Source organism: Zootoca vivipara, chromosome Z2 (genome assembly GCF_965207765.1).
Source record: "Zootoca vivipara chromosome Z2, rZooViv2.hap1.1, whole genome shotgun sequence".
In the NCBI taxonomy this organism is placed as follows: domain Eukaryota; kingdom Metazoa; phylum Chordata; class Lepidosauria; order Squamata; family Lacertidae; genus Zootoca; species Zootoca vivipara.
In genome coordinates, this window is record NC_142585.1 from 9,758,120 (window position 1) to 9,783,549 (window position 25,430).

A 25,430-nucleotide genomic window follows, 5' to 3' on the forward strand; every position below is an offset into this window, starting at 1 on the left:
TAACCAATTCTATCCTCGTGATCACTCTGTCTGGTAGACTGGGCTTACTGGCCAACAACACTGGCTGCTCATGGCTGAGTGGGGAATCTGACCCTACTTATCTATTACAGTAATTAAATTGGTATACCGCCCTTGCATTGCAGGAGGATAGACTGGATGACCCTTGGGTCCCCTCCCAACTCTACGATTCTATTGATTTCAGGGCAGTTTACAACATAATAAAAACAAAGCCGAAAATGAAACCTAGGTATCTCAAGTCCCAGTTTTCTCCTCAAACCATGACACCATGCTGGCTTTACCTTTCCTCATGTGACGTGTAAGGTTGGGGGGGGGAATCCCCTCCCACATTGCAAAAAAGAGCCCTATGCTATCTGATTTGCATGCAGAAGGTCCCAGGTTCAACACTCCAGGGCTTCTCCAGGTAGGTCTGGGAGAGACTCCTTGTCTGAAACCATGGAGGACAGCTGCCAGCCAGTGTAGGCAGTACTGAGCTTGTTATAAGGGAGTACAGTGTAGGCGTGCTATGGTCCATGGGGTCACGAAGAGTCGGACACGACTAAATGACAACAACAGTGTAGGCAGTACTGAGCTTGTTATAAGGGAGATTCCTGTGTTCCTGCCTGCCTTTGGACTTGCAGCCAAGTCCAGTGGGTAGCAGTGCCTGCTGGCTTCCTCCTCCTCAATCTCAGCAGTGACACTGGGGAACTCTGTAGAGAGGACAAGCTATGGTGGCTTTCTGAGAAAACGGGACATGAGTTATAAAAGAATGCTAGTGTGCAGCAGAAGCAGCCAGTGGAGCTGATCTCTCAACAGCAGCATCGCTGCAGCTTGCCTGAATCCACCAATGTGCCCCCCATGGTCCCACCCCATCCTTGTCTGAGTAAATTGCAAAAGGCGTCAAGAGGACAGATCTGACGCTTTGCTGTACCAAAGCAGCTGCTATGGTTTAGGAGCCAGCTACAAAAACAGACCAACTTTGGCCTGGTGAGGATGCAAAATGAACGTCTGTACACAGACACACCACCGCAACGCTTCTTCTAATCCTAGGATCAATAGAAACAATTTAAACCTTGCTAAAGGGAAAAGCCCAGGGGCAACCCCAAGTTTACATTTTGTATGCAAGAAACGGTTTTCTCTCCTCACACACTCCTTTTTCTTTCTCCTTTCCTGTCTCTCTGATTAAATAAATGCTAAGAACACAGACTCATTATACTCCAAGGTGATGTAATTAACAAGTTTGTTTTTAACACAGAAGAATGCAACTGTTGCAAGGAGCTGCTTCAGAAAGGCGGCTCAAGGGCTATTGTCCAAAGGTAGCATACAGAAACCAACATCAAATCCATTTCAGTTTGGAAGCATTTACTAAAGGGACATCTTTCGGTTTATTTGAGGGATTTGTTTTCTGCCCTCCACCCTGTTTACCTGGAAAAAAATCAATAAAAACTTAAGATACAATAGAGCCCGAGGGCCACATTCCCACCCAAGCAACTCCCCAAGGGCCATATGTCAATGGGGACAGAGATAAAAGTTGTTGGAACATCAAATGTAATTATTATCTCTGTACAGCAGTTTCTGCTCACTCAGCCTCTCCATCCTCCATCTGCACATACCTGGGATACCGTAGCTCAGTTGGTACAGCATGGGACTCTGAACCCAAAGGGTCATGGGCTCAAACCTCATGTTTGGTGCATTCATTCCTGTATTGCAGGGGGTTGTACTGGATGACCCACATGGTCCCTTCCAATTCTACGATTCTGATTCTAAACCAAAGGCCTTCGTAGAATTAAAAGACACACTCCAGCCAGGCAAAACCTCTCAGGCGTGTTAATTCTGGAGCACTCCGAATCATTTGCTTATGTTCGCCGTGCACAGAAAATAGCAGATCTAGATGAAAAGCAACACATGGCAAGCTTATGCACTTAAGATTGAAATGTGTCCCTAATTATTGCTGCTGTGTAAGATTGTATAAGCTTAGAACATTGTATAATGTCAGAAGGGGGTGTCGATGGAAGGACTCACCATCGTGGGAGGAAAGACATGGTGGCAGGACCATTACGAAGGGAGTGTGCACTTCTGAATTCGCCACTACACTACTACCTATGGATGAAAATGGCAGAACCCAACCATTCAACCTACGTGTGTAGGAAGTGGCCTTTATCCTAGGTCAGGCTCTGTATCCCACCCAACCCAGTGTTGTGTACTCTAACTGGCAGCAAGCTCTCCAGGGGCAGAGATCTCCTGCTATGGATCCTTTTAACTGGAGATGCAGGGAACTAAACATGAGACCTTCTGCATGCAAATGATATGCTCTAGCACTGAAAGACTGAGCTATGCTTTCCAGGCACAGTATGCCACACACCCCTCCTTCTGTTGCTACCACTTTGCACCAGGCAGAAGAGAAGCCATTTTTTTGGTGGGGAGGGGCATCGGAAGAGCGTTAAGCAGAGATTTCCTGGAAGTTGGCTGTGATTAATAATGCATTGTCTGCTAATTGAAGCCAACATCTCTGCCTTGCCCATGGAGGTTAACGGAGACACGCGAAGCCTTTATGGATCAATAATAGGCTGTCAATATGGCATTCACTGCTACTTGTGCATTGTTGTGCAAGCAGAAACAGCACAGCTCTTGGGTTTCACCACGGTCAGGATTTTTATTTATTTTTGAAGGGGGGTTGGAAATTGGCCTTTTCGCAGCTGAATATTTGGCTGTCAGAAAACACACAATAGAAACTTTATTCCTGCTTGTCCAGGGTCCCTAAGATACCTTCATTTTCTTTCTGGTGCATAGATAGAGTAGTATTGAAGTGAAAGATTTTTCTTCCACTGACCAGTAAGCATTTGGCGACTTTGCTATTCTACTCATGGTTGAGGCAAACCTGGGAAAATCCACTTGAATAGTCGCCTGTGGTGAGTGAGAACTACCGGTACCCTAGGCAATAAAGCAGGAAAGAGATACCAAAATGTAGCTCTTCTCAATTGCTGAATTTTGCAGGGATTTTTTGTTAAAAAGAAGACTCTTCCCCCCTTCACCCTGCCTTCTGAGGGGAATATAGGTTCATTCCTTGGAGGTTTAAACCACTCCAAAATTTCGGGGCACGTTACTGCTTCCTGGTTCCTCAGTGGGTAGAGATCGACTCCCGTTTTTTGGATCTCTCTCCCGTGACCAAATTTTCCAAATTTAAATCCAATGGATCAAATTACTCACAGTCTGTTCTTTTTGTAGAAATTTTTCCTTTGGAAGAATTGACCACTGCTGTCTCCCAGTCACGCAGCTTTGCGCTGTCAGAGTTAGCGATCTTTGTCTGTTCGCCATGGCTCTACCTCCTTGCTCTCAGGGGCTCAAAACAGAGGCAAAACGGGGAGGAGGGAGCCAACAAATGGCGCCCGCCAGAGATCGGTCCCCAAAATGCTCAATTTGGGGCTTTTTTGGGGGGTCCACTGCGCTGGAGCGGTTCCCCCCACCACTGAAGCACCGAGGTCCGCTCCGCTGAACGGACCTCTGACTGGGGAAGATGGCACAGCCAACTGGAAGTTCTGTGTTTCTGGGTGGGCAGACTTCAATCTATTTTGTCCTTTTTTAACTACAACCCTGAAATCCATCAACTGGAGCCATAGGTCACACAATCCAAATCAGAGAATTCTGAGCCCAGGAATTTGGTGTTGTTGTTGTTTTAGTACCAGGACTTAACAAAGCTCAGTCCTTCCACACTGAAACCCATTCCTGATTAACCCAAAAGCTTTCTGCATTTCAGCAGTATGATCTGGGGTGGGGTGGGTCATTTCGCTGCTGCCCTTCCTAAACAACTGCAATTCAGAAATCCTTGCCTAGCTACTGCAAATCATCCCAGTATTCAGGGCTGGATTTAGGTTTGATGAGGCCCTAAGCTACTGAAGGTAATGAGGCCCTTTATATGTCCAGCTGTCCTTTGTCAACAACAAATGGTCATTTTTGTGTTGGATATATGCTATATGGTAATTTATGGACCTAATAGGTATCTAAAGCCATTTGCACATAACAATATATATATTTTTTAATCTTATATTTTGGAAATGTACATCCAGTGGGGGTTTTTTCTTTAATAAAAATTTGGCGCCCCAAGAGAATGGGGCCCTAAGCTATAGTTTGTTTAGTTTATACATAAATCCAGCACTCCCAATATCTACCAGCTGATCCAGATCCACATGTGTTTTATCCACCTTGGTCTTTCCCACCTTTAGTACAAAACATCTGGGGAACTGCAGCCGGTTGGGGAGGGGAGAGAGGCTAAACTCAAAAGTGCAAACACTCCCTTCAGCCTTACGCCCAAACTTCCCCCTCCCCCCAATCGCTGCAGCTTTGGCATTCCCCATGCACCATTTCCTCCCAAACAATACCTTTGTCACTGTGAGTGGCCAAACCTGCTTTTGCCCTGCTCTTTCCAGCACCCATCCTTGGCTGCTTGGCTGCCCCAGCCCTTATCCCGCTGGAGTTCCAGCTGTTCCTCTTACTCACGTGAGCTCTTGACCCCACTACCTGCACTATGCTTCCCAGTGCTCTGCCATAGGTCTCCCAATGGGGCTTGGTTGGGAAAGGTGAGGCACTTGAAAGAGTGCAGTGCCCACTTCCTGATTAAGCCCCTCCCTGCCTCTCCAAGCTTTTTCTGTGTCTTACTCCTTGCACCACCTGAGGAGATAACAGCAGCACAGTAATGACTCAAACTGTGTTGTCCTTAGGATGCAATCCCTATCAAGCACAGCAAGGCCCACTGATTTCAACAGGACTTGCTACTGAGCACGTATGCATAGGATTGCACTGTCAGGAATGTCTTGCAACTGGATTTGCATTTCTGTAAACTGCCTTGGTGATTAATTCAATTGCATTTACTTTGTTAGATCAGGGGTGGGGAAATTTTTTTTGGCTCTGTGGGCCAGATTCTTGCAGGGTAAATTCGGTGGGTTGGTGGGGCCTTGAAATGATACCAGGTGAGACTCTGGATTTGGACTTCCAGATTCCGGTTCAAGGCCACCACCTCACCAGAGAAAACTCTGCAGCTTCTTTTAGTTTTTGTTTAGTATTTTATTGTATTTAAGTTTTGCCTGAGATATGCTGACTCTCTAATGCCTGAGTTTTGCTGGACTGCAGTAAGTAGCTGCTGCATTTAATTAGTGGCCTCTGATATCAGTTGATAGGCTCAGTGGTTTAACCCACAGAGGCACCCGCATCATAGAATTGTGGAGCTGGAAGAGACCCTAAGGGTCATCTAGTCCAACCTCCTACAATACAGGTCTACCTGCCCCACATATTACATCAGGTGCGGGGCAGGTGGCTGTGGTTTCAGAGGAAACAGTCTGGTGGGCCAAATTTGGCTAGCAGGATAGAGACTTTCCACCAGTGTAAAATTAGCTGGTCTAAACTTCTCTTTTAATTGTTTATTTGTCTTTAAAGGCATTATACAGAACAAGAACAATCAATAAACTCCCCCAGTAGGGGAGGAGAAATCACCCAACCAAGTCTCTAGGCTGGCATCGGTAATGGGCCCAATCCTGGGGCCCCTTGAGAGAATAGATGAGCTTTGGACCCAGCACATTCAAGCCTGCCTTTGCCTCACCTCACACACACACAATGCTTCGCTTGTATAGGAGCACAGGAAGACTTATACCTAATCAAATTGTCTGCCTATCTAGTCCCATGGCTAGTACACTGACTGGAAGGCAACAGCCCCCCAGGATTTCAAGCAGGGCGGCATTCCCAGCGCTACCCTGGAGATGCCATTGAGAAATGAACCTTTGCGTCCTTTGAATGCAAAAGCAACTTCTGTGTCACTGAGCCATCGGAGTTCCCCCAGTACACCTGCTTGAAAAGGAAAGTGGGTGTAGGGGTGTGGGGCAGATCTAAGCTGTGTTTAGGGCAATATGACATAATATTTTCTTGCCTGGAATAGAAGGACCAGACACTGGGTGAAAAGAGAGGCATCCCCATTGAACGGGGAGAGTCAAAAGGAACAAAAGGCTTTAGACTGATTGGAAAGGCAGTCACGGTAAGTAAGCGCAGGAAAGAAGAGACAGTAGGGAGAATCGGCACCATGCCCACATAGGAACCTAGAATGCTGCCTTATACCGAGCCAGTCCAATGGCCCATCTAGTTCAGTACTGTCTACTCTGACTGGCAGCAGCTCTCCAGGATTTCAGGAAAGGGTCATTCCCAGCCTACCTGGAGATGCTGCTGGGAAACGAACCTGGGAACTTCTGCATGCAAAGCAGATGCTCCACCATTGAACTACAGCTCCACCCCTTTGGGGGCCTAATGACAGCTGCCATCACTCAAAACACAGCTGGCAGTGGACCTATGCCTGCCCAATTTTCCATGGGCACAGGAGAGGCTCCATAGTTGACATTCCTCTTCTCTCTGGAAGAATGTCTGTCACTGTATCTTGGGATTTGGATTGCTCTGGCCTATATCATTTCCCATTTTATCTTTCAATGAAAAATTTAAGCACCCACAGACAAAGGGTGGGTTCTCTCCCCCCCTAATTTTTCAACCCTCCCCTGGCTTACATGTCTCTAGTTTCTATATGCCATTGTTTGCTGTCGTAATATGCCCTGATATGTCTTACTATTTTCTTCTTTTCTATTGTTGTTGTTGCTATTATTATTACTGTTGTTGTTAAATTATGGAAAATGTAAGGAACTATATGCTGCCCTTTTGTTTGTAATGTCCATTCTGTTATTGCTAACTTTGGGAAAAGAGCAGGACTCTGAAGCCTAGCCCCTGAAAAAATTTCTTCTGCCAACTCCCTAGCTTCTAATGCTGCAGCTGGCAAGAACATCTTTGCAATATTAAGGACCGGTTACATGTGTTCAGGACAAAATGAACACAGGGATACAGTATCTGAATTCCACGCCTAATGCCACATCCCATTCTCTCTGTGTTCTCTGGTCAAACTGCAGCCTGGATTCACTGCATGGAATTGTGGCTGCTGCTGATGAAAACCACAATTTGCCTGCACATCTGCGCATAAGGTGCAAGATTAGCTAATAACGAGCAGACCTCTGTCAAAACAGTTTTCCTAGAAAGGAAGGTGTGACCCAATTGCAGGGGGTGGAATTTTCACCCACCCATCTCATTCTTCCACCACAGAGAAAACAGGTGGCCGTGACAGTGGAAAAGAGACGTAGGAGAAATTCAGAAAACTTCAAAGGCAAGCTTCCGTGTTTGTAAAAAGCAGCCTCTCCATGCTTAAGCAGACAGGCTCCTCCAGCCAGCCAGAGCAATCTGTTACAAAGGAAACTGTGGCAGGCCCAGTCTCCCTCGTTTGCAATAAAGAGAAAAAAGAAAGAAAAGGCTCCCCCCCCCCCCCGGTTTCTTGCCCTACTTTCAGCCTTGCAGACGCTATCTTGATGGTTTGCATGATGCTGTCTGCCAAGACAGAAGACACAGCTGCTCAGCAGTTCACGTGAACAGAAGTAGCTTCTCTGTCTCTCACAAAGCTTCAGGAATCGAAATTAGGCAGGGTGCAGTGATAGCAGCCAAACCTGGGTTTCACATCCTCAAGGGAAGGATGGAAGCAAAATGCAGGCGGCCATGGTCATTTTTGGATGCCACATGACAGCATGGTGGTTGCTTAACAGAGCATCAAAACTCAGACAGATAGATCATTTTCACGGCTGTGCACATTTATTCAGTTTTATGTAGGCTGGCTCTTTAAGCATCAAAAGCAGCTTACATCTCATAATAAACACATACACATGAATAATAGGAAAAGACTGCAACACGTACTTAAAAGCTAGCAGTTCAGTTAAAAATAAAAAATACTGCAAAAAATTGGCATACCAATTTTATCAATTAAGAATATTTTAGATTATTTGATTGAAATGGTATTTACAGTATATATAAGTTGTTGTTGTTGATATTTTCTATTATTAAATGCCTTTGGAAAATAAATGAGTCTTCTAACCCACTTATTGCATGGGGGCTGTTTGTGCCTTCATGGGGTAAGGAGTTCAATAACCTTAGGGGTCACCACAGAAAAGGCCACGGGTCATCGTGCCCGCTGACTGGATCAACCCTACTGGCAGGCTTACCAGCATGGATTCTCGAGGTAGATCTTAATCCCCAAGCAGTTTCATACATGCCTGCTAAAATAACTTGGTTCCAAACTAATTAAAGCTTTAAATACAATTAGCTTAGCACTGTGTCTGAACAAACTGATTAATCACAATTATAGTTGACTAAAACAAGCCAACTTCAAACCACGGTGTTAAGACTAACCACACTTTAGGGTTAATAAAAAATGGAAATGGAAATCCACTAGCCCAAGGCTCATTCGTGTAACATAGATTAGTGTTAAATCTAAACAAGGCCTTGAAGACAAATGCTTTTAAATAATTTTTAGAGCTGAAAACTTTAATTTAGGGATGAAGGGTCTGTAGCCCTCGAGATATTATTAGGCTCCAACTCTCATAATATTGGAATATTGGTCATGCTGGCTGGGGCTGATTTTATTTTTCTTTATTTATTTAATATTCTGCCTTTCTCGCAGTGCAGGACCTAAGACAGCTCACAGCATGAATTAAAATAAATACAGCTAAAAACGCACAATTTATTCTTTAAAAAAAAACCACACCAGTTAAACAAGTAATGCTATTAAAAACAGCACTGAAAACACTTAAAAGAGAATGTACAACACCCACCCATAGATGGGATTCCAACAACATCCATAAATTCTTCACCCTTGCAATAAACTAGAGTCGACTAATAAACTGTTACAGCATCATTTGATGAAATCCACCAAGGACAGATTTTTATAATGGAGCTGAGAGTAGAGCGATACTAATTTCCTATTTGAGGTAATTTAGGATTCAAAAAAGAATGAAAAAGAAAAAAGACCCTTCCATCAAACCATGAACTTTGCTTACTAAATTGTCACCTTATATTGCTCTTCCTTCATCTTAATCTCAGGGTTGTGGGTTTGACAGACCCACATTGGGCAAAAGATTCCTGCATTGCAGGAGGTTGGATGAGATGACCCTTCTGGCCCTTTCCAACTCTACAAATCTATGATTCTATGACAATACATTTTCCTTTAAAATGCAGGTGATTAATCAACTAAAAAATCCTTTAACTGATTGACAGCTACAATAATTTCTTGTCCAATGCAGCCATATGAATGGAGTCTTTCAGTGGTTGAGAATAATTATTCATTTCAACAGGGCTGCAAGTTTTCCCCTATAAGCAAAAAGTGCAAGTTCCAGATTTCCCCTTCCAAATCCTGCACCTCCTATCTGCAAAGGAACAGAACAGTGTTTCAGCTTTGAAGGCCTCATTCAAAACATAAGAACTACTACTATGTGATAAATGTGAAGAGCTGGCAAATAAGCACATTCACTAGGAACGCACAAAAGATAAATGTTTCATTTCTAGTGTGGGAAAAATAAAATATATGTGTCACTCCATTTGGAACCCTCTGGAGATATTAACAAACATGAAGGGCATGTGCTTACGAGACAAGTAATTACAGCTAAGCAGTGAGGCTCATGTGCCAAATCTGAACACTATAAACATTAGCGCTGGCAGAGCTTGAGAAACCATGTTGGTACTCTTTGGTAGCTACCAGGTTTGACACCTGCAACAGGCAAGGTCAAGCACTTGTTAGGGGCCATACCGGTAGATGTTTTAAGGGGCTACTGAGATTAGTCCTAGACTTGACAATATTCCTTATCTGCAGCCAGAAGATAGAGCAGATTATGGATCAGGGGACTGAGCAACACATGAACTTTTTGCTGGAGAAGATCTTTTCTCCCACATGGCTTCCTTTGAGCAAATGTCAGTGGAAACCTGCTATTTGGAAATGTGGGGTGAAGCATGAAAATCACAGGAGGTAAAAATCAACTGATGTGCGAGGGGAGTCTCTTACACCACACAATTCTGTTTGCAAGTATTTCGGTCCAAAGTGAGCAGCGATCTCTGTCTAAATTTGCAGACTGCACAACTTGGTGGGACTGAGACTGACAACTTTGTGCTTTGGGCTGCTGTTCAATGTCCAGACATTAGCAGGTGGTGATGTTTCCTCTCCAAACTGTTGGGCAGCGGGGGAGGAACAACCCAGCAGATTCTTCAAATCAAGCTGCTGTAAAAAGCATCAGAGCAGATGAGAGACCACCTTTACGGGTCAGAAATTAGCAGGTGAAAACTTTTAACAGCCTGTAGATCAGTCGCCTACTGATATCTGCAGACTGGCGTTCAAAGATACAGGAGAATGGATGAGCCCTGATGGATCAGACTAAAGGCACATCTAATCAAGCATTTTGTTCTCACAGAGGCCAAACAAATGTTTATGGGGACACCCCCAAGCAGGACATGACAGCAACAGCACTTTCTCTACCTGGGATCCCTAGTACCTGGCATTCGGAAGTAGGACCGTCTTAAACATATCTTGCGCCGTGGTGCGAAGATCCCTCCGGCGCCCCCCCTGCCCCATTTCCCGGCGCTGCTGTCTGGTGGGTGCAGCGCGGCTGCCTCGGGCACTGCATTGTGGCGCCCCCTAGCAGCGTGGCGCCCTGCGCCCCCCAGCCTTGCTGTAGGGCCGGCCCTGTTCGGAAGCATGCTGCCTCCAGCAGAGGAGAGAGAACATAGCCATTCTGGCTAATAGCCAGCGATAGCTTTACCCTCCATGCATTTTGTCTAATCTTCTTTTAAAGTCATCTAAGTAGGTGGCTACTACACAGTAGCAGTCAGTGGGGCAGCCCAGGTGGAGAGGTGTTGCTCACCTGCCTCCCCATGCCAAGCATCACTACTGGTTCCTGAGACAGGTGAGGAGCAAGGAGCTCAGCATGGTATGGAGCCAATCCGATGCTCAGCAGGTGCATTCAGCAATGTGAAGGCAGGGCAGCAATGCCTCCTGTCCTGCACCAGCACACTGGAAGTTCATGAAACTATGTCTTGTGGGAGTGAGTTCCACAGTTTAACCACGTCAGCCAGACCATTTTTTAACCTGGTCAGTTATCAATCCGAAGTGGCATCCCCAGATAGCAGTTGCTACTCTTGCTGCCTCAAAGGAATCTTTCTTCCAGGGATCTGCAAGTACCAGAAAGAAGCATGATTCCCTGGCAACCCTCCACCTGATGGTCTCCTGAGCACAATCTTTAATATCATTATTTGTTGCATTTATCCCACCTTTCTCTCCAAGCTCAAGGTACCATACATGGTTCTGCCCTTCCTTTACAACACTGTGTGGTAGGTTAGGCTTAGGAGCAGTGACTGCCCCAAAACCAGTCACCCCACCCATGCACCCAGCTCATAGCAAGATCAAACTCCTGGTATCCAGGTTTGGAATTTTCTATTATAAAAAGCCCATCATGAATTTAGGATTCAGCACCTGTCATCTCTAAAGGCTTGCTCTACACCTACAGTAGAATGTAATGGCAGTGCAACGGACTCACAGAATTGTAGAGCTGGCAAAGACCCCAAGCGTAATCTATTGCAAACCACTGCAATGCAGGACTCTTTTGCCCAATGTGGGACTCGAACCCATGACCCTGAGGTTGAGAGTCTCATGCTTTACCAAGTGAGCTATCCTGCAGTGGTAGAACTAATTTTATACCTTCAGAATGTTGGTGGAGGATCACATTTTAGAATGCTTCTCAAGCAGTTTCAAGGGGTAACAACTCTCATCGTGTGTGTGTGTGTGCTCGCGCGTGCACTCTGCAGTCAGAAAACTAATACATCAGGTAGAGGGGCTGCAACAGAACGTTTCTCCCTGATATGCTAGACCAGGTGTTGTCAACCTGGTCCCTACCACCCACTAGTGTGCGTTTCAGGATTCTAGGTGGGCAGTAGGGGGTTCTACGGCACAAGCTGAATCCTCCTTCCATCAAGCACTGGTGGGCGGTGAGAAAATTTTACCATCAAGAAAGATGCATTAGTGGGCGGTAGGTATGAAAAGGTTGACTACCCCTGTGCTAGATTTACTTAACCCCAGCCAACCACAGTGGTGGAGTCAGCAGTACATAACCATTCTGCTGTGCTTCCTTGCTAGTTGCAAGTTATTGCTAGCTAACCAATCTAAGACAGGAGTGGGAAACCTTTCTCAGCCAGGGGCCGTATTCCCTCATTGACAGTCTTCTGGGGGGGGGGGCACATGCAGGCAGAGGCAAAATGTGGGCAAAGAAGCTGTAGATGACATTCCTGCCATGCTAAAGCCACACAATTTCTCCACCAGGGGCAGCGAAGAGGTTTTATTCCAGCCAGGCAAAAGCACTGGAGGTCACAAGATCAGGGGAAAGATGGCATGGATTGCTGGGAACTCTTTAGAGGGCTGTACTTGCCCCTGGGCCTCCCTGGTCTAAGAGACAGAACAAAGGTAAGTTCAAAGGAACAAACTACATGCTGCCCACCAGTGGATTTAACAAGGGTCCACCGATTTGCTATGGTGGTGTTGTGCTTTCTTGGGTGGCCTGCAAAGTTGCATGGAGGACAGGAGTGGAGTGCTTCACCTGAAGGGTCCTAGAAGGGTGTTCCCACCTGCTGTCTAAAACTGCAACCTCCTAAGGCTGCTTTTCGTTCTATAAAAATGGTGTTTCTAGGAAGCATTTTGCAGGCAATGATCCTCCTGCCCCAAACCCTTCCATTTTCCTTGCTGCAAATATTACAGTCGGCCAGTTTATCAAGCACCAGACTTGCTCCTAGGAGGCTTTAGATAGAAGAAAACCAAACCCTTTCCAAAGGTCACCTGCCAGGTGAATGTCTCACATCAGGGGTAGGCAACCTAAGGCCCATGGGCCACAAGTGGCCCACAGGGGTTGTTTAACCAGCTCATGAGCTGCCCCGGAACTGAGTCACCCGCTCAGCGAGTCCCCATGTGCTGTGCTAAACTGGCGCTACACCAGGGACTCGCTTCTGCTGTGCCAGAAATCACGTCTGCGCAGACACAGACGTCGGAAATCGCGGACGCACACTCACAATCCAGCCCAGTCCGTTGGAGTGAACTGGCCCAGGCGAGGTAAACCTTGCCGACCCGTCTCACATCTTCTCAGAGGGGAAACTTCTTTTTTAAAAAAACAAAAATTGCAAGGTTATAGCTTCTTCTTTCTGCTCTGCTTTGGAGATCAATAGTGTCAGTTGTTCCTTTTTAACAATGTGCTTTAGAGAGGAAATCTCTTGGAACTGATCTAGGAAAACAACTCTTTCAGTATTTCTTTGCTTCCCACACAAACTAGGGCGGGCGGGGAGGAGTTTGCAAGCATTCCACAACTGAAATTCAAACTTTGCAATAAATAGCGCTATTTGAGCACGCAGAGTAACCGCCCTGCAACACTTTCTAATTCTAATAATTGAATTCTGCGTTTTGAAATTTCCAGAGAACAATCAGCCCCATTAGGGGACATTCGGCTGGTTAAGTTACTTTGGACAATTCACATCAAATAATATGTTTGGGGGGGGGCGTGGTTTTTGGAAGAAACCTAAGTGGGCTGTTTTCAGCTGCCAACCATGAGAAATTCCTCCTTTCTAAATTGGGTTTTGAGGAAACAATGAAACAAAGAGATCTCGTTTGTAGTACATTCTTCTTCTGCTTCACAAAGACATTTGCATTTTCAGTCTCATTTTCTGGATACTCTGCGAGCCTATTCTGCATATAATAAGAATCTTACATACTTTTGTGTACTATTGTTGCAATATATTGCATTGTTTTTTCTACCAATTACAACAATCACCTCTTATAATGTTTACTGGTCCCATTGACTTGGTCTGTGGTTTCTGTATAATTTGGGGACACTCTATTTTGCTTTTTCTGTATTTGCATAGCAATCTGCCTAATACTGTCCCAACTAGTTTTCCTGGACTATTTGCACAGGTTAGGCAACCATGGTGCATTATGATTGGGGCTGACCCTAAAGATGGTTCAGAAACCGTAGTTAATCCAGAATACACCTGGCTAGACTACTAACTGGAAATGAACCTTCTGATCATTCTACACCTGCAGTTTACCAAAGGCACTAGCTAACAGTTCACTGCTGAGCCCAGTTCTAAGTGCTAGTCTTAATCGTCAGAGCTCTTCGCAACTTGGCACCTGAGAGATTGGCTGCCTGCACTTGTGCCAGCCCCTACTTTGAGGTCATCATCAGAGGCTCTTCTCCAGATTCCCATGAGATACAGCAGGAGGTTATATGAGAGAGAGCCTTTTCAGTGGTGGCCTCCCAGCTTCGAAACACTCTTTCCAGGGAGATGCTCGCCTGGTGCCCAGTCAGGCAAATACTTTTTTTATTTTTCCAGGCTGTCTAACATTTCTGGATCTGTTTTATTTCATTTCATGGAATGGGTAGGATCCAGACTTAAGCCTTCTTTGAACATTACAGTTACAGTGGTGTTAACATGTGGAGGGGGAAGGAGAGCAACAAGCACACTAACTCTACCCCTTAGTCACAAGAATATGCTCAGGGACATACAAATCTTCCAGGGTATACTGCAGCCTTTTAACCAGGTGGCTTCCAGAAGTTTTGGACTACAACTCCCAACAGCCCTGGAGGCTTGCTGGACTCTGCATTACAGAGTCAGATAGACTTATACTGAGTCTATCTAGCTCAGCACCTACTGTAAATTTTGAAAAGAGGGCTGTGTAAATTTTGAAAGAGGGCTGTCTCTTTGTCTACTATCTGGGACACCTCTTAAAATATTGTAATCAAACTCAGCATCATGGTTCCTGAGACCGAGGTTTTCTTTCTTGTGGTTTTCTGGACACCATCTTGAATCAAGATGGCGGATGAAACCTTTCAGAGATCCATTGGTTTTAACCAGGGATTTCCAAAACTGCACTGATCATTTGGGTTCCTTGGAATTCCCAAGCAACATTGGGTACTTTCTTCAGGTACACATTAACGGGAATTAGCTCTTCAAGGTTCTGGACAGTGAATGTTCCTCAGCGATACCTGGAGATGCCAGGGACTGAACCAGGGGCCTTCTGCATGCAAAGCCAGTCCTCTACCATTGAGCTACAGACCTCCCCCCCCCTTCCTGTATTCATGAAGGCTCCCTTTGCGTTCCAAGTTTCTAAGATCAGGCAGGCACCTGTCCACAAATACAGGACTTATTTCTTCCACAAGCTGGAAGGTGGATGAAATGGCGGTCAGACCAAAGTGCTCGCTTCCACTGCCCTTCTTCACATGTTGAATTCACTTTTTCTGTAACTCCCAAAGAGCCTCGGTGCGTTAAATAGGTATTACTAGAGATATATACTGTAACCTGTTATTTTTATTGTTGCAAGCAGGTCTGAGTAACCCAAATGGGGAAGGATATAAACCTTTTGTATAAGAATAAGAAAAAATTATTTCCGTGTAGCCATGGTTAGGATTCTGCTGTTAGAGCAGATCCTTTGCAATCAATGGGGCTAAAATCAAGCGTCCCTGATTCTCAAAAGGTCCGCTTCATGTATGTCTGTTTTTAAGCTGGTTTATAGATTTGACGCTTTTAGCTCCTAATTATGCATCAAATTGTTTTTGTTGTGGGGTTTGTTTGTTTTTTAAAAAAATTAATAGCAAACTACTCTGGCGGCTTGATTGATGGGCAGAATATATAGTCTTAGTGTTAAATAAAACCCAGCTCTGTTTTATTGACTCTGGCTGGCAAGGACTCTCCAGCTGTGGTCTTCTTCAAAGTTTGCTTGAATTATTCATCAAGACAACCCACCAAATTCTAGGAAGCAAGAATGGGATTCTGGGACAGCACTGCCTGCAATGGCTGGAAGCTGTTATTAAATCTAGCCAGGGACAAACTCTGGTAATCTTTTGTAACATGGCGCTGTGCAATGCCAAAATTTGGTGCCCCCAAGTGGATCTTATCAATTATGGACCTTCTCAATTTGGCACCCCCCTCAGCTCAGTGTCCTGCACATGGGAACCGCCCACACTGTCCTCAATCTGGTGCTGGTCTAGTAAAGGCATTTACTTTTTCAGTCCGAGGGCCACATTCCCTTTTGAATGACCTTCTGAGGGCCACATACCAGCGGTTGACAGCGACAGAGTCAAACCTGGGAGGAACAGCTGATGTAAATGTTACCTCTGTGCAGCAGGCTAGTTTCTACCGCCCACCCCCAACTTGTGATTCTCCATCCAAGCAAGCACTGGAGACATCCCAGCCAGGGGCAGCAAGGGGTGCAGGCTAGGGAGCAAGGGTACATCTTGGGGAGAACCCGGAGGGTCAGAAGAAGAAGCTTGGAGGGAAGCATTCAGCCCTCAGAACTGAGGTCGGTCTAAGGTCTCCAGCAGAGGTCCTTCCCAGCTCTGCAATCCTTTTATTGGACGCCATGGACGTTGTGCATGACAAGGTTGTGCTTTACCACTGAGCTGTAGGTCCTTTTGAAAATCACGGGGCCTCTATGAATTTTGCAAACATGCCTCACCTGCATATTGGCATTATTCCAAGTCGTGTTATCTGCTTCTGGAAAGGCAGGGAGCGCTGGAAAAACCTCAGAACCCACAACTAAGACTTTGCCACATTCTGCCCACACGTTTTATAGTCTGCTTTTGCAGCCATAAGGACTAGAAACTTTTTTTAATGCTATCTTGGGATGCTGAATTATTCCTTTCATCCATTTTCCTCTCTCATTTATTAGACTTATTAGTCACCTGTCACCTATTTACAGCAAGAGAGAGAGATACAATACATATTATCATAGGGGAGAAAGTGGGGAGAATGATAATAATATTGCATATATTATGACATCCATTTTTTTAAAAAAAGAAAACACATTCAGGCTATAAAGCAATACTATGCCCCACCTCCAGCCAAATACCATTTTTAAGCACTGTGATCAAAAAATGCACAAACAAGTGTGAAATATACCGGTGTTCTTCAGATTTTATCTGAGTGCCCCACACCTAGAGCAATCAAGTATTGGGCTCCACTGCTTCATTTGAACTGGGGGCACCATTATAAGGACAACCCTTTGAGGTAGCTTTGCCAGAGAATTCCTTTGTTTCTTTAACTTTTTTCATCCTACTCTTCCTCTAAGCAACCCAGAGCAGTATACATGACCAATCTTCCCCCTCCCATTCGATATGGCTTCACAGCAAGATTGTGAGAGGTGGGCTAGGCTGTGCAACAGATACCAGCCCAAAATAAAGCAAATAAAAATTTAATTTAGGTCTTTATGCGATTTTAAAGCTGTGTTCACCTGCAGTGCATTTACAAACACCTCCAGGCAATTAGGAAAGGAAGTATACAAAATGTTTAAAATGTTGGCCATTTTTTAAAATTCTCAATCACAGACGAGTAATAGGAGGGTGTATGAGAAGCGATTGTTAAAAGATGTATGGTGCCTTCTATGGATTTGCAAACCACCCTAATTCTGACTTTCAGAAGGCTGATCCATAATACGCTCCCCCCTAGCAAGACACATTCACACTCCAGGTCAGAAGTGAAGCATTCTATAAATACAACACTTCTCACTGTCGTCTTGGAACACACTCAAGGGTCTTGAGACACCATAGTCATTTACCACTATAAATATGACAGAGCAGTGCCCAGATGAAAAGCACAGCTCCAATCCTAGGCTTCCACTGTGTGGTTACCACAGATCGACCAATGCTATGCGTCGCAAGGACATGGCTGCCTTAAGAAAATTAATGGAAACATTGCAGGCTCCTGCTGCATTCCTTTTAACCATGCCCCCCCTCCCCTTTTAACTTTCTGTTTTGGTATATAGCAGGGGTGGCCAACTTCTAAGAGACTGTGATCTACTCACAGAGTTAAAAACTGGCAGTTTTTCAGGTCGAGGTTGTTGAGCTTTTTTTAGGAAGGAAAGCCCTGTTTGGGGGGCTTCAGGGCAAAGATGTAGAGGGAGCCAAAGTTGCTGAGCTTCTTTGGGGATTTGGGGAGAGCCAGTGATCTACCACAGACGTCCAGTGATCTACCAGTAGATCACGATCTACCTGTTGGACATGCCTGGTATATAGAAATATTTTACTCGTATGTTTTTTTTCACCAGGTCTTAGCTACTATGTTAGTTTAAAAGCAGTGTCTGGTGTTTATTGGCTGAATAAAGTCCTGTTTTTGTTCAAAAAAAGAAAAAAAGAGAGAGAGAAAGAAAATCAATGGCGGCAACCCCACGCCCCTTTGCCCTCCGACTGAATAACCATTAAGGGGTTAAAGTAAGTGGGGCACGCTGTCACTGCCCTTACAGAACGGAAGCAGAGGCTAGATTTTTAAGGATGCAACCCTAAACCCACTTGCCCTGGGTTAGTCATTTCTGGAGTAAGCATCCTCAGGACCACTCCGAAGCAGGACCTGCAATGCCAACATTTAGGTGACAAATCTGTAAAGACAGCTCCAAACCGAACAAAACGGGAGTTAACTTCTGAGTAGACAGGAAGTGGATTTTGCTGTTCACTGAATCTCAATTAAAATTGTTTAGTTGGAAAGGGAGACACCAAAGCAGGTGTTTTTTTTTTTAAAAAAGCAACTTATTCTAAGGCATGTTGTTGGCATTTGTCTTGTCTCAAGAGACAATGCGGTGCACCTTTTAGGGTGAAGCCAAACCACCGGAGAATCAGAGCATTCAAAGTGGCTGCAGAGACTGGTAACTCATAACTGTGGCGTCCCATATTGTTGATTCCTGTGTGGACAGCACCTCACTGGCCCTTCTGGGGCGCAAGCCTGGGCAGTGCGCAAGGAGGTCCTGGACTGCCCAGACGACAAAGGAAAGCAGAGCAGGAGGTTTGGCACCAGCTTGACTGCAGGAGTTGCCAGAAGAAGGCGTACAAGGTGCCATTCAGCCATCTTAGGGAACCCACTCCAGGTCTGAGTAGTGTTTACTCATTGGTCACTGGCAGCAGGTACAGATTTTTCCTTGGTGTGTACTTCCATTCTCATGAATGAGTGTAGCCACAAGGCAGCAGAGTTTAGGATCAGTTTTTCCTTCTAGATGGGCTACCTTCCCAAGCTGACGAGCCCCATCTGCCCCTCGCTTCCCTCTAAAGCTCATGCAGAAACCACCTTCTTGACTGTTGGACTCACTGCAGGTTCTTATCTACTCAATCTGCCACACAGCCTGCCTTCACATGTAGGGAAAGTTCCTAGCTCACTGAGGGTTTGAGACCCATTGGCTACCTGGTTTAGCCAGCCAGTTGAAACCATTCCCTGGCTGCTGTCACATGCTGACAGCTTCTAGGAGCCACAAGGGAGAGCTGAGTGTGTGTGGGGGGGGGACCTACCTCAGAAAGAACATTACATGTTCCCCACCAGAGTTACTCACCACAGGACACACACATGTGGGTTGGAAGACCATGCTGGTGGGTCACGGCAAAACTGCTGCTGCCAAGTCAAAATCCTGTTGCTTCTGGCCACTGCATGTGGCGTCAAGGCTAGAAATTATTCTCATTTTATCAATTTCCATGAGTACTGCAAAGCAGCAGGAGAAAGGCAGGAGCACTTTTCAGTAAGAAAGATATTTCTGGCAAACTATAAGCTCCACCTTCCTATAGGTATGCTTTTAGTGATGGAGCTCTCTTAGCAGGTAGGGACACCTTCTAGGAGTGAATAGAGTGGCTTTGTAGGAGTTTGTCTGCTGTAGTGGGGAGAATGCAGAAGCAGCGAAAATTCCCTCCTCCACACACCAAAATCTACTCCATGACACACCAACACACATGCAGCTCATAGCAAAATTCTTCCCTTGTAGCTCACCAGAACACAAACTAAAAAGCAAATCTGAGCATATAGGGCAAATGCAATCATTATTCACTAAGAACACAAGAGTCAGTGGAATTAGGATATGAGAAACAATTCACTGAGCTCTCTTGTGGCACAACCTTTAAAAGTGCAATTTCAGCAACTAACATTACCACGGTTTTGGATTTCAGTCAGTAAATAATACCCAGAATCGGCAAATGAAGCAATCACCCACCAGCTGCCATTTGGTACCATCTATTTTTGTGAGCAAGGCTTGTGACACTCAGAAGAAAAGCAAAAACAAAAAAACCAGTTTAGTCGTACAAAATGAGTTGAGAGTTAGCCTTTCTAATATCACCCCCCCCCCCAATGGAATAAAATCTGGAGGCAAACATGCCTCTGAGACATTTCAATGAAACTCAACTGTGAGAGAGAGATATCACCGGTTTTCAGCAGCTTCTCAGCCTTTTGGATGAGAAGAAGCAGTTTTCCTTTAGTAGTAATACTAAGGTAACACTATGTTTATCGCTTTGTGAATTTCCATTTAAGGATTAATAACTTACCTCATTGGCATATTAAGTATAAATCGAACGTGAATCTGTGAAAGTAGGTCCCACAGTACATGTTGGGAGGCAAGAGGCGAGTCTCGGAGCTGGACCAGCAGAAGGCCACTGTTTAATCCAACCCCTTCCATTACTACTTGTAGTAGTAGTAGTTGTACTACTACTGGCAGTAGTTGTAGTGCTGCTGCAAGTAGTAAGAATAATAATAAAAATAAAATAAATACACAATGCAGAAATAAAAATAACTTTTTCTACACATTTCCAATGGCAGTGTGCTCAGCACAGTCCACAAAAGACAAAAAATAAAAAAAATCTTGAATAAACAAACAATAATCTCATTGTGACAAAAGAAAGCCAACTTCTGTGTCAGTGCTGAACTTACAAATAGTGCAGGTGGTGGCAAACGCCATAGGGAAAGAGGCATTTCTTACCCTCTGGAAGACTGACAGGGAATGACTCTTTTTAAGATGATGCACTTCTACATTTGTAATCTAAAAATAAAGTATGTGGTCCCGCCCCCCGTCCCCGGTAGAACGAGACTTTTTCTCCTATTGCATGGAAATTCATGCAGAATTGATAACATTAGAAAACTGAAATTCACATAACTCATCAACCAAGGTATCTTTAATTGAGTGGCAGCTCTAGGTAAAAGACATTCCTTGGGGCTAGCGCAAGAGCCAGGTGACATTAATTAATTCAAATTAATTACGTGATCAGTAATCTGGGATGCTACGCTGGAATTTGCTTGCCTTGGATACAAAGGCAAAATTCCTCTAGTTGCTGTTGGACTGCAACTTCTACCAGCCCCCACCAGCTTGGTCAATGGTCAGGGGTGGAATAGCTTTTATGTGTTTTGAAACTGCATCGATATTTTAAACAGTTTTTAAAAAAAATTGTGTTGCAACCCAGACTGGAACCTCACACTGAAGGCATCATACCACTTTCAACAGTCACGATGCACCCCCTCCCCAAAGAATCTGGGGGGCTGTTAAAGGTGTTGAGAGTTCCTAGGAGACCCCTATTCCCCTCACTCACAGAGCTATCAGTTCCAGAGCAGTTTAACCAATCAATTGCTCTTCCCTTTGTGTGTTGGTACATGCATGTGTGCCTGTCATTTTCAGGTTAGGGGAAGGAGAGGGAGAACTTGACCCTTCCTACCCCCACAAATTCTCTCCAGAAGCCTCCCCGTGTCTAGAAGTGGCTTTTCTCTGCAACCTTCCAACAGTTTGACTTCACCCCCCTCTCCGAAAAGGCACATTCCACCATTTACTCCCGAGACAGACGACAGCAAAAAGCTTCTTCTGATTTTGGAGGGTGAGGGTGGGATGACGACACTCGTCTCCCTCCAATCCAATTATTCCTAAATGCTACCCATTCCCACATTGTGAGGGGAAACCTGGAGTTGACACTCCTCCTTTCCCACACAATGTGCATTTCCAATGAGTTATTTGCCAGGGTTTGAATGGTTGGAGGCTGAGTTGGGCAGGCCCTCCTAGCTCCATGCCAGCAGTGGCTGTAGATGACCAAAGTGGCTGTAGATGGCCAAAGAACAGTCCACCTGGCATGGAAACAAATAAACAAATAAAGACCATGACAAACTGAGCATCCCAATCTAGTTTCAAACGCCAAATAAGCTTTTCAAGAGGAGTCTTATGGGGCTACAATTAATACTGCTTTATCAGCAAGCATTTTGGATGCCAGATTGCTTCACTCAAAAGCAGAGCCTTCTCTGGGGTACCGTAGAATGCCCCCCTCACTGTTGTCTGACTCAACTGTTGCCTTCAAGAAAGACATAAAAGCCTTTTAAAATTATTGTTCTGCCATAGCTTTTACCTTGGCTTTTAGCGTGCCTTGTGTGGTCCTCAATATATTTGTACTTTTTCTTTAACTTTATATTCCTGCATTGCAGGAGGTTGGACAAGATGACCCCTGGAATCCCTTTCCAACTCTACGATACTTTTCAGGGTGGTTTGCTTGAAGTCTTCTTTTTTATATAATAATTAAAATGTTGTTATCCTTCCATTCTGTCCACATACATGAACCCCACTCACCTAGTAGAGGCATGTGGGTCCCCCCCAAAGGAAATATGGCCCTATGACTGAATTTCCTTTCATATGTGAAATTGTTTTAATTTTTTTTAAAAAAATACAGTCATACCTTGGATGTGGAACGCCTTGGTACTTGTAAGTTTCAGAACCTGAACGATCGAAACCCGGAAGTGAATGTTCTGGTTTTCAAACATTATTTTGGAAGCCAAAGTCTGATGCGGCTTCCGCTATTGTTTCCAGCGCACCTGCGCAATCGGGAGCAAATTGGAAGCCGTGCCTTGGTTTCTGAACGTTTCCAGAACACATTCTGTTCGAAAACCAAAATATGACTGTATATGAAATTATTTTGTTTTAATCTATGAAACTGTTTTAATTGTTGGTATTTTTATTGATAAATCACTTAAGGTGTTGCACAGGAACATATAAATGATAGGTAAATAAATAAATAAGGTTCCCTATCACTGGTCTAAGAGAACCTTCCAGGCCAGAGAAGTCCACAACCTGGGAGCCACCACTGAGAAGTCCCTGACTTGGGCACAAAGTCACTGCACCTCAAAGCTTGTCCAACACTGAGGGCCGAAGTGAGCAGGTAGGTCCCCCATGGGAGGCAAAGGCCCTTTAGATATCCTGATCCCAGACAATATATGCCTTTAAATCGTTCAGACCAGTACTATGAATTGAGCTACCGGTATGAAAGGAAACAGGAAACACCCAAAGACTCAAAAAGGCTCTTACTAAGATATCCTGTAGCAGTCGGGTAAAAAGTAGGTCTATGGTGTACAGACATGGGGTCACGAAGAGTCGGACACGACTAAACGACTAAACAACAAATGGTGTACAGACAGAAGCAGGCTCAGCCAACTTCCGCTTTCAGGCCAGCTGGGGTGAGAATAGCTGACTCGGAAGGGAAATGTAACCTAGTTTGTAAATAACCCATTGCCGGTGTAAGGGTGACTCCCTACAGGCAGGCAGCCCGCATCATCCTGACGTCCACCTCGCCAAGCACAGAGAGCAGCAGTGGGTCTGAAGCAGCCGGGGGGGGGGGGGAAGAGACTCGGAGGGAGAGAGAAATCAGAGTGAGGAACAATGGGAAAGCTCGGGAGCGGAGAGATGCGGGCAGGAGCTCAGGGATGTTGGGAGAGCCCTGTCACCGACTGCTCGGGGAGGAGACTGAGAGGGCATCGCTCCTTCCGGCGCAAGAGTTAAGGAGAGCACCGCGACGCAGGTCAAGGGGGAGGCGTTTTGGGGTGTCCCGACTACTTTGCTGGCATAGGAACAGACGTACGCCATTGCCGGATTCTGATTCGGGATGAGGGATCATGTTTTAAGCTGTCTCTAGACTGTAAATAGCTTGCACAATAAACATCTTTAAAGACAAACTGGACTCAAGCGGAGTTACTCTAGAGTAGCCACCATGACCCTCTGACAGCTGGCTACAGGCTCCAGCTGTTGTCACTGGCTCCGGTTCCTCTTCATCATCACTGTTTCTACCTGTTTGTTTGCAGGACAGAAACCCAATGAGCAAGCAGGCAGGGGCACCTCCTGTTCCTCCTTCTCAACACCACTATTCTCTATGATAGAGCAAGAAGCAGGTGACCAAGCAGGTTGCAATGGTGGAGTCATAGTTTGATCCCCTAACGAGGACTACAACTCCCACCATCCACAACTGGTTTAACTGATGGTCAAGGATGATGGGAGTTATAGCCCAACATTATATATGAAACCGAAGTTGAAGAACAGCAGTGTAGAAGAAGTAACATTGCTTTGCATTCTATGTGGGACCACCTTTGGTCTTTTTGTCTGGAAACTCCAGCTGGTGAAAAACACTCCGTCTAGGCTGTCGATGGGGCAGACTATTGCCAACACGTTAACTCCAGTTCTCAAACACTTTCAATGGCTCCCCATATACTACTGGGCGAGGTTCAAGGCTATTGTGTTAATTTATGTCATTTAACAACTTGGGTTCAGGATAACTCAGGGACTGCCTGATCACTGAGGTCTTTGGAGGAGTCGCTGCTAGGGCTCCCCTATGGTTTGGGTGCACGGATGCCAATAGCCAGTCATATGAACCATGTGCTCTATACTGTGACCCCAATTTGATAGCACGACCTTCCACTTGAGGTCAGATGGGCCCGCTCCCTGTTGAACTTCAGGTGCCTACTGAATGCATTTTTTTTTAATTCCAGCAGGAATGTTAACAGAATTCTGATTGTATAGTTTTAACTCATTTTTATTTTCACCATATTCAGTTCCACGCACTGATCAAGCATTACTGTAATTAAGCCGTATATGAATTCTTGAAGTAATGAGAAATCCAGCAGTGCTCTTACCAGTGGCCCCATGTAGGGGCGTGGGGCTTCAGCATATGCCAACCTTTGGCGCCAACCCCAATATACCTAGTCTCCTACTTGCAAGATACAATATGCTTCCAGGCATCCAGACCAATGTTTTCATAAATTTGAAGACTCGCACCTCTGTTTATTTCAGGCTTCTGATGTGCCACAACACCTTTTGTTGCTTATATGTGGGTTGGCAGCATATCTTGAGGTTGTTTTTTGCATTTGTATTGCAGTAGAAGAAAAACTGCTTGTGGAATTGTTTGCAAGCTTACCGAGACAGAATTAGGCTGGAGGGGAAACACAGGTGTACCTGTATATTTAACATATCCAGAGTAACTTATCATGCCTTATTCCACTGGGCTCCTCAGCCGAATTGAGCATCTATCTGTGCAAGGAATTCCGTGCCTGCCCATTTCATTCTGTTTAGTGAACTCTCTCCTAATTTGCCATGAAAACCCATTTCGGGGAGTTCACTGATTCTCCCTATTGTTCTCCTTTGTTTACTACCACTTGGTCTACACAGTCAGCTTTCCCCTTGCTTTTTGTGTACTTTTAAAACAAAAGCCAGTTTTAAAAAGAACTAGCTTAGGTAGGCAATGCAGCTTTGGAGCTGGCAGAAGGACAGAGATGAATAAGGGGATTTTTTAAAAAACAAAAAAATGACCCACACAAAGTTTGATTCCGATTTTCAGATGCTGCCTGTGCTGTGCACTAGAAATAATTTAGCAAAGTATTAATTAAGAAAAGGAAATGCAACTAATTATTTGGATGTCAAAGGCCAGTTCTACTACTCTGTTGCCCATTAAGAGGTGCAATTAAAAAACAGTTCTTCTGCAATGTTTAAT

The 25,430-nt window shown here is 45.0% G+C and overlaps 1 protein-coding gene across 4 annotated transcripts in view; it reads right to left on the minus strand.

Moving 5' to 3' along the window:
- CD99L2 (CD99 molecule like 2) overlaps positions 1-25,430 on the minus strand; it is a 56,073-nt gene that overhangs the window by 26,823 nt on the left and 3,820 nt on the right. Inside the window, exon 1 of one of the 4 annotated variants that reach the window (XM_088664458.1) lies at positions 1,611-1,831. The exons of 2 other annotated variants lie outside the window; for them this stretch is intronic. In XM_088664458.1, coding sequence (XP_088520584.1) covers positions 1,611-1,695 — 85 coding nt within the window. In that variant the 5' untranslated portion in view covers positions 1,696-1,831. Of the gene's footprint in view, positions 1-1,610; positions 1,832-25,430 lie in introns of those variants that run through there. One more of the 4 variants, XM_088664457.1, reaches the window with a different exon arrangement.